Here is a 15597-nt window from a genome sequence, read left to right as displayed (position 1 = left end):
ATAATTTGTGCATAGGAAGTAAGAGTAAGAAGCAGCACTAGAAACCTATGCTGCAGCACAAGTTCCTCTGCAAAGGAAACTGGAAAATGTCATTTCCATTTTTGGGGCAACTGCAGCTAGGTAATTATGCTATTTAGGGCATGAGATATTGGGAAGCAAGAAAAGTTCAATTTTGTCTTCTTATGCTTTTTAGAAGAGATGAGAGACAAGACAGATTGCAATCTTCCTCTCATGAGGAGACAAGGCTGACATATGATCTCTTAAAAAAATCAGTGGATGAAATGCCTGGTTTCACTGGAGTTAGGAATTTGCTTTAGAACTACTGTTTTAATTTTAGGCACAAACTGCTACAGCCAAAGTCTAGGGTTTGGAGAACAGCCATTAGTCTCTGACAACTGTGAAGAGAGACGGTTAGGGAAAAGACACTATTAAGTTTCACTGATATGTAGTTGACTTGGGGAGCTTTACAGAGAGGAGTAGGAAATTACTAAGTGCTTTACAGTGATAAATACAGTGAGGCATATCATAATTGCCAGTGCCACTATCAATGCCCAGCTGCACTGCAGGCTTCAGCTTGGAATTCAGTTGCTCTCCCAGTGGCCTTACAACTGTCCAGTGCTCCCCTCTGCCGGGCTGGCTGGCGGTGCAGAGGAAGAGGCCTCAGCACATGACAGGAGAGCTGAGACTGAAAGAGCATCAGTAACAATCTGTAATTTATAGCTCTACCTATTTTTTTAAGCGAAACTGTTGCATTTGCTCTAATTAAGTTGCAGAGAAATCACAATGCCCATTTCCAATTTCTGGACTGAGAGTACAGGGAAGGTGGGAGCCAGTTTGAAGGCACAGGTGTGTCAGGTGCTTTGATTTTGCTTTGAATATATTTTACTCAAAATCTCTCTCTCGCATATTATTTCTTGCATTGCCCCTTTATCTGAAACAGATGAGTCAATCTCAATTTAATATTAAATATCTTCTGGGAAAAATTCTTAGCAGCTGCTTCACAATCATGCTTTTTTCCTCCCTGGCATTAGGGAGCATAAACACTTATTAAAGTTTAAAAGAAAAGGGAAATTTGAAGATTAAAATAATGTTTAATTAGTAGCTATAATACTCATCATCTTTCAGGTGCACAACACAAAGCAATTCATAAGAATGATTATTGTTATCCCCATCTTACAGAGAAATGAGGTGAATTAAATTATCTGCCTAATGACACACTTAGTGTTAGATTCCAGATCTGGCTCCCAGTTCTGTGCTATACCAACTAGGTCACATTTAGCAATATACAATTTTTAAAAATTTCCAGTTCTATATTCACCAATATCTGGGATCTTAACCTTTCACTCTCTCTTTTTTTTTAAGCTTCAGTGATACCGAAGCTAGCAGCATTACTTTAGCTTTGTTAATATTGTATCAGCACAACATGCAGAATTTAAAAAAAAAAAAGAAAAAAAAGGACGTATTTCTCAGTTGACCCTTGACATGAAAGGATACCGTATTTTCCTACTGGAATCAGAGTTACTACACTAGCAGGTAAAACATACAATGCTCTCTGCTAAATATCCATCGCTCCAGTTCAAGGTAGAGCTGGTAAGTGGCAGGACAAAAGAACTGGAGTCAAGAAAGCCAGAGTCCTCTGCAGGGAGTGGAAGGACTTGCAGTGCATCGGGTAAGACTCAAGCACATACAACCTACTCATCAAGATCACTCTCAAGCGCTCTCTTTGCATCCGAGTCAAAAGGCTGAGCCTCTTTTTAAGTGAATACACCTTCAAGAACAACCAAAGTTCTTGTCCAAATTGCACATACTTGTAACTCACAACAGTCACTACTTCTCCCCATGTTCACTATTTTGTCAAAAACTACATTAAATTACTGAGGTTGAAAGTGTCCCAAATACTTTCAAGAGAATACGCATGTGGTTTTGAAAAATCAAAAGCAGCACTGTGAATTTTGTCCAAATGATCCTAGAAAAGTATGTAGCAGATTAGTTCAATATTAGAAAAATTTCTGTCCCCTAGTCTAGAATTCACTGGTCTGACACCTACACATGCCCAGGAGCCTGAGCTGCCGAAATTTCTTGTCAGATCCACAAGACAAAGGTGTAACTTTTCTCCCAAGGGAAGAAGCTCAATCACAAGACATTTGTTTAAAAGAAACAGCAGGACGCACTTGTAATACACTTCAAGATCCTCTCTGGCACTGGCAGGGAACGGTGTAAAGGCTCACTGGTCTTTGCCAAATCCAGGTTATGTTATTTCAATGATGAAAGAGCCTGGACACTATTAAGTAGCAGAATATGAATAACATGACGTGCTTTCAGTTTGTTGTGAGGCTTTTGGAGGTAAAGCTAATTAACAAAGAACAATTTTCCTCAGTTCATTAAATAATGTTGCTTAAAGTTCACTGTGTAGCTTTACTTAACTTTCAGTGGCCCTTTTTGTACATGGGTAGCAACATCACCAAGACATTCCTGCTGTGCTGGTGGTTTCTAAGACTTGATTCAACTACACCCATCAAGATAATATTCATTTGCATTCCTTTATTAAAGAATGATACCCCAAACGCTTTGAATTATTAACTGATAATGTATTAACATCTGAAGGGAAAGGGCTTTTTTCTTCCAAAACAGGCCTTCTCCATCTGGAGCAGCCAAAGAAAGACAAAATCAGCATGTAATTACTAACCACACTTTATGTCCAATGTTTGTTCGTGGTTATTCTTTAAAGGTTATTGCATCACTCTATCTATAAATACCTGGTTAACTTTAGAATTAATCTGAAAAATTTAATATCCAATCCCAATCCCCAGACAATACTTAACATCCAATTAAATAATTAAATCATTAAATGTTAAATTAATAGTCAATCAAGATTTAATAGTTAATCCTGATTTATCATCCTAAAAGTCCTCTCACAATTTCCTATTTCTACAGTTGTGATAGCAAATCTAAGTCCTACTAACTCATAGCTAGCAAAAGAAAAGCAGATTAGTCCCCACTGCAGAATATGTATGGTAGTGGAAAACAGTAAAAGTTCAGCATTTCTTATGGAATTTTTCCTTCAGCAAGTAAACTTAATTGCATAGCATTATAATGTACTTTGTGTCAAAATACGTACTTCCCTCAGCTTTAGACAGGGAGACAATATTAACTAACGTAAGACATAAATTATTTTAACTTATGGTAAAGAGATAAGCATGGAAAAAAGAGCTGGAACTAGTCCTGCTAGTCTTGCAAAGCTGATCCATGTGAGGTGTGCTGAGGTAACATGACTGTACCTGAGAAAAGAGCTTATACAGGCTTTTATCTTTTCATGCTGTAACTGGAGCTAGACTGAATAAGAGTAGTAACCGATCTACTTTAGCTACTTAAGGAGTAATTAAACTACATCAGTTTGGTGCTACTGAATAAGAAAGCTTCTGGTAGTCTGATATCACTCATTCTTTAGCACCGTATCTCAAGACATACTAGAGAAATGAAACTGTTAGGTATCTCCCAAAGCCCTGTTTCTAGTTAGCATGGCTGGTATTTTTGTAGTCTGATCATAAGCACTTTTAATTACTCGTCTTTACACCTTCATCATTAATCATTAGAAGATAAAGCACTTTATATTTTTCTGTGCTTGTACAGCCTCCTATCCAAAGGGGCTTTGATTGAGAACAAAGACCTTTAAGTGTTGCTACAGTAGAGATTTTAAAAAACAGTATCCATAAGACCTTGCACTGATCATTGTTTGTTGTAACTGCACACAAACTTGTAGGCTTATCTTGGAAATGCAGGAGGAGAGCCCTGAAAAGCAATCTGCCCCCACTTATCACAGAAAACATCTTCCGAGAACATAGTGCCATGACAGTTAATGTTAGCTACTGGCCCTACTCTGAATAAAATGTCCCTTTCTTGCAAAGTGTCTGTGATTGGTGATATCAAATACTTTTAGATAGTGGGAGACCAATTTTCAAGCACAAATATTTGAATAGCACATCCATATTTTATGTGCAGAGAAGTAGGCTTAAATGCCTGAATGTGGAATTTTTTAGGCCTTGATATTTATAAAATTGGCTATTGAGTTTTATCGCATATATTGTTAAATTCAAATTTCTCTTCACCCAAAGCCTCTTATGCTTTTTTCCTATTGATACCGCATACAAGAGAAAAGTACTGTTACTTAATGGTGGCTGAAAGGAAGAATTTATTCAAGTGTGTTCTGAAGTTACTGTTTAAAGAGCACCTGTTTGCAGAGATTACTCCTTTCTCAAATAGGAGCTAAAGGCTTACCTATTAGCAGTTCAACCCAGTAGGTAGAGCCGGCTGTAAAAAATTGTGTTCAAGACTTTTCGCAGGCAGAAGAACAGGTTGAAATCTGCTGCTTTGTAGTTTAATCAGTCTGCATATTTACAGCACTGGTTGGTTTTGCAGGTACTTCAAATGGCATTTTGTTCTTGAGAGATGTATATAATCCAGAGTGAGATAGTTGCATCTGTGCCATTATCATAGTGTTAGTTTGCAAGTTATTTCTGAACATTTTGATATTTCTATTGACACACTGTGTGAGTGAGGGTGGGCATATATACAGAAAGTTTTTCTAGTAGACGTTAGTTTTTGTGGAGACTATTGTGAGTGGTGATAAAATAATCAGGTAAGAAAAACAATAGTATTTATTTTTCTGTATTGTATGGTTAAAATCCTGGGAAATATATTCTAAAACTATGCAACAAATTCAGAGATGTTTGTAGTCACAATTTAAAATTTTATATCTTTGACGTTTTGACCCAGGACTTCACTGGTTACCCCAAATCTGTAACTTTTAAAGAAGCTAGATAATTTAAAAAAGATATTTGGTCCTGATCTAACTTCTTCAAGGAATGAAGAATCCTAGGGAAGTGAAGCAAGTAGCTAATTATCTTCCCTGCTTAAAAATAAAAAAAAATCTTAAGTTATCTGGCTTCAGCTTCTAGCCCCTGTGTTTTGAATACCTCTGCTCTTTCAGGACTGAAAGCTTGTTTGTACCCTGGATGCTTGATTTTTGTCCAGGCTCCTGTCAACTTGTACTCTGTCTGCTTCACCATCTTCTCTTCTCATCTCTGCTAATTTGTTTTACTTTACATACATTCAGAATGTTGCATTTTTATCATATGACTCTTCTTTTAGCATCATTTCCTATGTAAGTGTAAGTTCATTTTCAAGATCATTCATGGACTGTAGCTATCACCCTGTGCTTGCTCTCTCACTCTCAGCCCTCTAGGCCAGTACCTACCCAAACCATTAAATTTTAAAACACCTTTGATCAATCTTCATGCTACTCTTTGCATGTGGGAGCTGCTCGTTCACAAACCCCACATTGTTGTCTTTCAAATCTCTCCTTAAAGCTTTCCTTTATTCTGGTGCTAATGGGGGGAAAAAAAATTACCATTAGGCAACTGGAGCGCTACCAACAGTTTGATCTACTGTATCGACTAATATTGCTTCCTTATTGCCTAACATTGCTCTTCCTGTATGCATTAACCAGCTACTCTTTGAGGCAAAGTGTTGTGTATGCATAAAAACTGAGGGCTTTAAATAAGGAGAGCATACAACACCTATATTGTATGATGTATACATTGTACAGCTGCTGTTACAAGAGCCTAATACGTAGAATGAAACAAGTAATTTGGTAGTTTCAAATATAGCTTCCTTTATACAGTATCTTATCACAAATTCCATTTTGTAGGTCTGGTCTATATATTAAATATTTAAATCTGAGAAGCAAACGTACCTGTTTTTCCTTTCAGTGCCTGCTAACGAGTATTTCTTCAGGCTACATGCAGTTGCTGATATATTAGACTAATGTTCTATTATTCACTTTTGTTTGTTTGTTTGTTTTCCGTGCTGAAAATGCTACATATTACTAGGTTCATCTTGTTGCTAGGAATCACTGAAGAGGCCTTAAAGTTATCAGGGAACTTGGGCTGCCTGATTTCCATGGCATGAAGGACAGTAACTCCCTCATCATGGCGCACAAGGAATTTTTTGTGCCTTTGGTTTCACACATGAATATGTTTGTTTGAATGTAGCAGTAGACAAGTGGTCAGTGGAGAGTCCTGAAGCAAATTGGTGGGAAAAGCTTTAAAAATGCATTAGACAAGTGTGGGACTGGCTCCTGTGAGAAAACAGAGGACGAGACCAGAATGTGGCAGGAATATCCCACCTGCAGCAGAGCCCCCGCTGCTGTTTGATGGGGATTTTTGGAACTCAGACATCCCTGGTGATGGGAAAAACCCCAGAGAAAGTGTAAGCTGAACACCACCAGTTTCCAGTAAACTGGATGACTCAACAGCTTCTTGGCCTTGGGTACTTTCTTCATTTTGGCCTTCTTCCTCCCACATCCTCTGGTAGGAAGGTCTTATGGTGAAAGATGAGTATGCATGTCTCTGTAGGTCACTGCAGAATATGATCAGCTAGCTCGTTATCGTGTTCTCAGTTTAACTACTTGGTTCTCTTATGATCTTGGTTACAGTCTTTCATAAGAGCACGCAGGTCTTGCATGAAAGGAATACGGATCTGAGGTGGCAGAAGACATTTGCCTGTAGATATAACTGCATAACCCAGCTCAACTACAACTAGAGCTTCTCTAAAGCCTGCCATTCTCCCAAGGAACCTCTAGCGCATGTTATTTTTTCCCCTGCAACTTCTCCTGTCACGCAGGAGCTAGCTGTTCCCAGTCCCCCTCAATCTCCAAGGCAGCCAAACAAGATGGTGGCCAGTCAGGCGCTTCCGCCTCGCCTCCACCCGTCCCTCGGCGCCGCCGAACTCCTAGTGCGCAGGCGCAGACACGGCCCCCGAGCAGGTGTCAGGCCCTTCCCCATCTGCGCGTGCGCAGAAGGCTGCCCGCAGCGCCCCCGCAGGTGCACCTTGCCGATGTGCGCTTGCGCAGAAGCACCCCACAGGTGCCCCCTCCCCCTGTGCTATATCTGAGTACGCCGCGAACCGCACGTATAAGCTGCCGTTTCACGCTTCTTGCCTCCCTCAGATCCTTCCGCCGTCTCCAAAGGCGGCCCTTATGGCTTAAGGCTCAGCTCACCTGAGGAAGAAACATAAGCCTCAAGGCGCGCTACGGCCTAAAACATGTTTGTTTTTCCATTTGGCCCCACCTTTGGGCTCTTCGTGGACGTGGGCGGGCTGGCGGACTCCTTCACTCGAAGCTTTGCGGAAGGATACCTCTTTTTTTATCCGCCATCTGCTGAGCAACGGTTTCGAGGCGCGGCCAGGAGCGCGGGCACCGCCCCTCCAGGCCAATCGCAGCGGGAGGCTTGCCGCGAGCCCCGCCCCGCTCGCGCGGGGGAGCCAATGGGAGCGCGGCATCCCGCTCCACCGAGCGGCGGGGGCCGGCCGCGGGCCGGGGTGGGGGGCGGGCGCGCGGGTGAGGGGGTGTGCGCGCGAGCGCGGGGCCGAGTAGTAGCGCTCGCCGCAGCGGCTGTTGCTGGGGGCGGAGGGGAAGCGCCGCGTTCGCGGAGCCCGCTGCCCGGGCGCCGTGTGACCGCGGGGTGCGCCGGCTGGGGACCGGCGGCAGGGGCCGGGGGGGGAAAGCAGGTGAGGGTAGGGGCAAGGCTTGAGGGCTGCCTGGGCGGGCAGGAGGGGGTGTTCGTGAGGCGGAGAGGCGTCCGGAAGGAGCTTGGCCCGGTCGCCTGCTTGCCTGCCTGCCTCCCCTTCGGCTGCCGCCCCCCGCTTCGGCTCCTCGGAGGGAGGGAACAAAGAGGCGGCGGGGGGCAGGCTGAGGAGGCAGGGTGGCGGCCGGCCGGGGTGGAAACCGCTGGGAGCTGCACTGCAGCAGCTTCTGGTATTTCCTTCCACCCACCCCCACTGAGGCAATGATTAACAGGACCGTGGGCAAGGAAGCATCCTGTGGGTGTCTGAGGCCTCGGCTTGAGCCGCTTGAAAAGAAGCGGGGGAGGGAGGGGGGAGGACGGGGAGAGGAAGAAGGAAGCAACGCAGCTCCCGCCCGCGGTGGCCCCCGCGGCTCCCTGTGAGGAAAGGCGGGCGGGGGGCGAGCCCGCCGGCAGGGCTCGGAGCGCGGCCTGCCAGCTGACCGCCGCGTTGTTTTGTTTTGTTTTGTTTTGTTTTCTCTCCTCCTTCCGTCGGTTTCCTCCCCGGAGGCCTCCCGATGAGTTAAAATGGTGCTGAGGCTCGAGGGGAGCTGGTCGCTGCTCGTGGGGAAGAGGTTCCTCAGCCTATCGGAGGAAGACGACAGGTCGTGGGACACCAGTCGCATCTCGGAATGGCCCTGGAAGTCAGGCAGGATCCGAGCAGTTTCACACACGGACATATCCAAACAAGACCTGAAGGTAACTGGAAACTTTCAAAGAGACCTTCTAAAGCGAGAGTGGTTACCCTGGGACCTGGAAACTTCATGTGCGTGCATGTGTGTGGATGTGTGTATACATATGTATATATATACACACGCTGTTGTTGGGGGAGAGAGGTCTTCTTGGTCAACTTGCCTGCTTAACATGCTTGAAAACGTGCACCTCTGGCTAAAGCCCCCAGTGTGCTTGTACTACTGCCGGAAATTACCTCAAACTAATTATAAACGTGCTTTCTTCCACCAGCATTTTGAAAACTTTAGGTTTTTATTGCACCCGTTGTGCCTGGGTTTTATTTCTGTGTATTTCCTAACTGTAATTTAAGATCTTGTCAGTTGTGAATGATTTTTCTTTTCCCCAGAGATGAAACCGAAACAGTCCTATGTTGATGGCATTGGTGACTTTTCTTTCTTGCTCTTTGGAGTAGCTGGTAATGAACAAGCACTTCTACTGTCTTGAAAGACGTACCAAATTCATGTATGGTGTTGGAGGCTTCTCAAACTCTTCTTGCATGGTGGCTGCTTCTTAATAATGATTACCAACGGGATTTTTAAATGCGTGATCAATTATCGCAAGCTTAGTGTAATGCGTTAACTATATATTTTGGGTGGAAGTCAAGCGACTTTCACAGTTTGACTGTGAAGCTCTTAAGGGGCTATTTGGCAACTGTAGTCAGTAAGACTATTCAAGCGTGTCTGGGCAATTACTATAGTATACAAAGTACTCGCTAAGGACAAAACTCCATTATAGTAACGGCATCTTGTTACATGGTCCTCTTATTTTCCCCTTTCTGCAAGGGACTTTGGTGGCAGGCTGTTCTATGACAGCAAGAACAGGACCATCTTTCAATTAAAACTGTTTCCTTTCCTTTTTTTTTTTTTAATGGGAAGAACTTTGTGACCTTTGCTTAACTGAAGAAGTACATGCTCATTGTCAAACAAAAAGAAATCGTGCGTGTTTCTAACTGTTTTTTGAAAGTGTAAACTTTGTTATGAAGAGTCCCGAGTTGTTGGAGGCCGAGCTTCTTGTTGTGGATCTGCGTCAGGGGTGGAGCTTTCTCCATCTTTGGCCGGCGGGGCTGTGCTCATGCCGTACTTGGAGTGAGGAGGATGTTGCTGCTGCAGAAAGCTTTTCTTAAGGACCTTCTCTGGGACTGAAAAGGAGAAGGAGCAGGTGCTGTTGGGGACTTTACTGTGAGCCTTGTAACTGGTTACGGTTCTGCCAGAAGCGATTGACTTAATTATTCTCCAGTAAAAGTGTTAAAGAAGTTGCAGAGTAGACAATTGAGGCGTACCAAAACACATGCCATCTCCTTTCCTCTCTTGCAGCTCTGTGGAAGAGTAATGTATAGTTAGACCGAAAATAGTAATGGATTGGGGGGAAAAAAAAGTCTCTCAAGGAGCAGAAATATTTAATCTTTCAAATTTTGGTTTTTGCATAGCGTCAGGAACAAGCTACAGAATAGAAGGACTGTCAACTACTTTTGAAAGTATTTTCTCAACTGTATTTTCCTGTTTGTGCAGTGTTGATACTACAGACAAAACAAGCCGTTCTGGTTCTGGTACTTGTGTTATTTGCTTATCTCTTTCATTGTTTCCGTGAACTTCAAAATTACTAAATTCATTTCTGCACCCATTAGTTTTACGACTCCTGTCTGTGGTAATGCTGTTTTATGTGCATGCTTTTACTTGCCTTTCCCCTTAGAGGGAAGCTAAATACAAGGGAATGTTTCTAAGATTCACTCAACTGAGGTTTCTCTGCTGTTAGGGTAAATTAGTTAAATATATTTAGACCAGATTGTTACATTTTATGGGAAGAGAGAGTGATTTTTCTGAGAGTAGTATGTCTCTACCAAGACATTCCAATTCCCGTATTCAGGCAAAGTTGTATTTGTGGTCTTTCCCAATCCTTTGCTGATCTCCCCGTGTTGCCTATGAAAGAAGGGTATTGCCATCCGAAAGAAATTGGTCAAGCAACCATGTTTTTGCAGTGAAGTGACAACTGCTTTCCTCTTGAAAAGTTTGTATAGATGCTTCAGAGATTCTTAAAGATAAATACCAGTTAAAAGCAGGCAGCAAATGACCTTCTTCACATTATATAATTTGATCACCTTTACTGCCTTACTGTCATTTGTGCTTTCAACAAATTAACTAAAGTTATTCTTTGGCACTCTTATTCTTAAAATATTTCTGGAAAAACAGCTTGTTTATTCAAGTAGTCTAGTTTAGAGTTTGTGGAAAATGCATGTGCCACTACTGTACACAGTCCTTTAGAGTTTTAGGGGGGGTTTGTGTGTGTGTCTTTCCCTGATTGTAAACAGTAGTGGCAGAGTTAACACATTTAACTGTCCTTGAGCAGCAGAGGGCTTTTTGAGATGGGAAGGTTGTAGAATTAAATAGGAATATTAATGTTTTATGCGACAGTAATGATGACAAACCAGTTAACATTGACTATCACTTTATAAAATACTAGGTCAGCCTGGGATGCTTTAGTGATTGCTTGATTGTGTGACAGAAAGGCAATAATCAAGTTTGCATTATAAGTACTTTTAATGATTTTTTTATTTTTGGAGAAAATTGGCATTTCTTTATCCTTTTCCATGTTGTATGTGTCTAAATTTTACGGTTAGTCACTCCTTCACTTTGTTCCCTTTCTGTAGATTTGTGTAGAATTTGATGATGAGTCATGGGAAAAAAGAAGATGGATAGAAGTCTACAGCCATAAAATGAAAGCATTCCTAGTGGAGCAAAAGCTGGTACTGGCTGAAAGAAAATCTCAAGCCAATTCTATGTCTCCTGTCCAGTGGCCTGCAATGGCAAGTATACACTTGGCCTAACTCACTTTGGTTCTGCAGTTCCATCTTCTAAGGACAGTGTTGTTAGAAGTGTGAATTTCTCAAGTACAGCTTCACTCGTGTATTCTTACGTGTAATCTGAAGGGAGACTAAATCTCTTTGTATAGCTAGAGCTAGGCAGAGCTTGTAAGCATTTGAAGTTGGTAAGTTGTGCCTAGAGATAGAGGAATGTGTTTTTATGACTTTGCTTCCCTCCCAAACCACTGTTCTGTACAATGTTAATTCCTTCTCCCTCTAGTCTCATGTTTCTTCCTTCTTTCACGAAATTGCAGTTAAGAATAGAGAGGAAAAGGGTCAATAATAGGTTTCTAAGGATAGCCTGTATTTTTATCTTAAATTCTTGTTTTACTCTCCTTAAAGTACTGTTAATTCTTAAGTGATTCTTGATCTGAGACAAAAAGAATTCGAATGACTCTTATGTGATGGCTGCCTGGCACAGATGATTTGTGAGATTTGGATTTTGTGCATATAAAAACCTGAGCTACACTGTACAAGCCAGAGAACTAAGCTTTCTGTAACTGCCATGCATGGCTGGCTAGGCAAATTAGCCAGTAGATGAACAGGGAACATTTCTTAATGTATTCAGCCAGTATAGTTTTACTTGACTACTTTGGACATTGCTACTCATAAAAATAGTTGTGAAATAAATGAAGATGTAAACTTGCTGTACGTTAATTATGCTGAAGTTGTAGTCCATGTTTTAATACTCTTAACTTCGCTAGGTATAAAGTATGCAGTGTAATTCATATTGCTGCATTTTAGCTGAGCTTTTTTCTTAAGCAAAGCTAATCTAAGCACATATTTATTGGAAGTAGGGCCAAATAGGATGGGAGAGGAAGTGGAAAGATGAACCCTTAATTTTATTTCCTGACTTGTGCATTAATATCAGCAGTTCTACTAGTAGATTTTGCTGATACAGTGTTCTGGAAACCTGCTTATTTAAACTTAGCTGTTGTCCCTTTCCAAGTATCTGAACAGTTCTTACTGGATACTTGTCTTCAATTTATGCATAAGGTTTTCCTCATGATGTTTGACGTGTCAGTTCATGCAGTGTACATATTCCAAAGCTCATTTAGCAGAGAAATTATTTAGGCTAAAGTAAAGCACAATACTGGAGCTTGCCTTGGCAAAAAAGACTTTTTCTCCCTTTACCACCACACAAGGCAGGAAAGAAGGGGTCACGGAAGAGGTGTGTGGATTAATTTATTTGAATTTTGATCGCAATGTATTGATTCAAGTGTACAGGAGAGTATGTTTCTGACAAATGGAATAGCTTTGCAGAACTCTTGTAATGCCCGGTCGCTCCTGGAGAGACTCCTGTTCCTCTTACGGTGATAGTGCCCCTTTGCCAATGCTGTCCTAACTAAAGTGGAAACATCAAAGGGGAAGAAAGTCTTTGTTTGCTTGAGCAGTCCTTTGGAAACCCAAACACATACTCTATCAGAATGACTTTCTTTTTTTCTTTTAAATGGGGCTCAAATGTACCTTTTGTGTAGGGAGGAGTTATTCTTGCCACTTCTGATGTTCCAGGCTCCTGATGCCTACCCATTCAGAGCTGTTACTGCAGGACTGGACAAAATTTAACCTTGACCATATTAGGAAGAGTTCAGAAGCTTTTAAAGGAAATTTTTGTTTCTTGTCTGTTCTGAAAGCCTTTGGTATACCTGAACACAACTTCATCATTGTACTGCAGTGGTATAACAACTATGAGGCTATCCAAGTCATCATACACGCCTAAACTAAGGCTTCAGTATATTATCAATGTTGCATGAGCTTTGCAAACTTTAATGTAAGCCATGCAGCAGGCCTTCATCGATTTGCTAGTTATTCCCCCAATCTACCATAAGGACGGTTTTTCATTAACACATCCACAATTAGAACTCTTAGTATTAGTAAATTCTTCATGTTGAGATGAATGATTGATGATTGTTAATGACAGCCACCTGAACTCATTCTAATAAATGAAATTAATTTCGAGTATAGTCCAGTAACTCCTTTGTTAGGCATATACTAGAAGTTTTTAGAAACTTGCTTTGTTTCAAGAGTTGCATGTAGATGTGGTATCTTAACAGAAAAATAGATGCAAAACTAAAATAGTTTTTTAAATGCAAATGAGGAATGATGAGATCTTCTTACTCTGTTTCTAAGAAAATGTTTATCACTTTTTCTAGACTTACAAATCCTTAGTGGACAAAGCTGTTTTGGGATCAATGGTTTCAGTGCGCTATCTTGGTGAAGAGAAATGTGTTTTTCTTTCTAAAGATCTTTTGACACCCATTCAGGTAACCTCGTATGGCATTATAAAGATGGAAAATAAATCTTGTATCTTGGTATTTAAGATATGTCAAGTTAATATATTCTAAATGCAAACTTTAGATGGGTAAAAACTTGGAGTAGGTGTTTATTGCTATAATTTATAAATACCAGTTCTGAATGTAATAGGTCTGTTGATTAAAAACCTTCTGAAGCTGATCCAGGACATGGTCACTTAAGAGAGCTGGATGAGGGAGTGTGCTAGGACAGTTATTCAGCTTAGATGACAGCAATTGCATCATGTTGATGGTGGGGATAATCTGGAATAGTTTCCCTTTGTTCTTGTGAACATGATTGTCATTACTATGAAAGGAGTTGCAGGGATGTCTAGAATAAATCTTGCTGTTTAATCACTTCTAATCCTAAACAAATGAGGAATTGGGCAGGATGTAAATGAGATGGTTGAATTATAGTCCCTTTATTGAGCACCAGGAGGAAAGTTTGTTAGTGAAAATTAGGTAGAGACGGGTTGAAACAATTGCCCCGTGTCACTGACTGGCCAGGCATTTTGAAGCGTAGTGTCTGATAATGATAAAGGATTTAAGCTTTTCAGGAAACTACTCTCAAGACCTATAAACAGTCTGAATAAAGCTATAATAGATGTCCCATGTTGAGACTGCTAGTAGTGCCATCATTAGTGTTCTACTTTGACTTGTCAGCAAATAGACAACTTCTCTTGAGAAACTAACAAAAGAATCACTTAAAGCTAAATTTGAGTTGTAGATTGTTGTCTTGCCTGTGTTGGCTCAACAACAGTAGAGATTTCTTTATGTAGAAGCCTTATCTCAATACTGCAATGGAGAAGATTGCTTTTCTGGCATCTTGAATAACAGTTTCTTGACTACTAGCTCTTCAGCCTTCTGCTTCTTACAAATACCAGAGCAGTGCTTGGGGGGAAAAAACAAAAAACTTTTTTTTTTTTATTAGCACTCTGAGCCATTGGTAAAAACTTGCTCTAAACTTTCCATTTCAGAATCAATTCTAAATGTTGTCAAGCAGCTTGTTTTAGATAACAATAGAGAATAAAACCAAACACTAAAATATAAATACATGATGCTGAATAATTATGGATGATTTAGATGTAGCTGACTGTTTTCATTCATATGAACATTTTATAATGCTGTCTTGAGATGGGATGGGTCCTGGTGTTATCACCATAAATAGAAACATAAAACTTAAAATATTTACATGTGCTCAGGACTCCTTATAAGTTGCTGCTTCTGAGAACTTAAAACCCTAAATTAAAAAATGGATGGTTCAGTTAAGCTTAGTGCTCATTAGCAATGTAGTAAAACAAAGCCAGATTGTTTTCAGAACAATATTAAAGTGGACCTGGAGAGCTCACTTCAGTCTGGCTTGCGGATGGTTGATCCAGCTTAGTGGTAAGGAAATGATGTCTGCCTCAATAAATACAATATCCTAGGAGCGGAAGGAACACAGAGTAATGAGAAACCTGTTGGACTTGTATGAATTGCTGTCTTGTTTCTAAATATTATGGGGTTTTGTTAATCAAAAGCATTGTCCTTAATACCAGCTTCTATATTTTTTTTCTTCAATAGGATGTGGACAGTTCCAGGCTTCCTCTTAAGGATGATCAAAATGTTAATGAAGAAATTCAGGCTTTGGTTAAGAAACACCTGGATGAAACACGCTTGGTACAAGGTACAAGCGTACTCTGTAGTGGAAAACTCTGGCAGTAAATACTCAAGTCAAAAGGGAAATCTTTGCAGTGATGGTGTAAATTACAGTAATCTGTTTTAGGGATAAAAGTTTTTTTTAAAATACTCATTCCACTTTCTTTCGCAGCAGTGAATGCAAAATGTGAGGTATTATAGAGATTTAAGTTTCAGGTATTTCCTTTGTAAGAGTGAGTACATAATTTAGGCACATATAGATGGCCTGGCACTTGTGAAACAGATAATCAAATTTGTAGCAATTCTCACTGAAATTATTTGGAATTGTTTATTGTTTCAAGTAGCTTGATTTTTATTTTTTTTCAGTCTGCTGCTTGTTTATAAAAACTTCCAAAGCTTTATATAGAAACTACTTTTTTAGTCAAGTTAAAGTTGTTATTTTTAGATTTGCTAGCTTTAA

The 15597-nt window shown here is 40.8% G+C and overlaps 1 protein-coding gene across 1 annotated transcript in view; it reads left to right on the top strand.

Moving 5' to 3' along the window:
• Positions 1-8132: 8132 nt before the first annotated feature.
• Positions 8133-15597, top strand: part of KDM3A (lysine demethylase 3A) — a 31380-nt gene continuing 23915 nt past the window's right edge. Inside the window, exons 1-4 of the mRNA XM_050895729.1 lie at positions 8133-8318; positions 10996-11151; positions 13362-13472; positions 15063-15165. Of these exons, the coding sequence (XP_050751686.1) occupies positions 8148-8318; positions 10996-11151; positions 13362-13472; positions 15063-15165 (541 nt within the window). The 5' untranslated portion in view covers positions 8133-8147. The remainder of the gene's footprint in view (positions 8319-10995; positions 11152-13361; positions 13473-15062; positions 15166-15597) is intronic.

This window comes from Gymnogyps californianus, chromosome 4 (genome assembly GCF_018139145.2).
Source record: "Gymnogyps californianus isolate 813 chromosome 4, ASM1813914v2, whole genome shotgun sequence".
NCBI lineage: Eukaryota > Metazoa > Chordata > Aves > Accipitriformes > Cathartidae > Gymnogyps > Gymnogyps californianus.
Note: the sequence above shows the minus strand (reverse complement) of the source record. Positions and strands in the feature narration are given on the sequence as shown.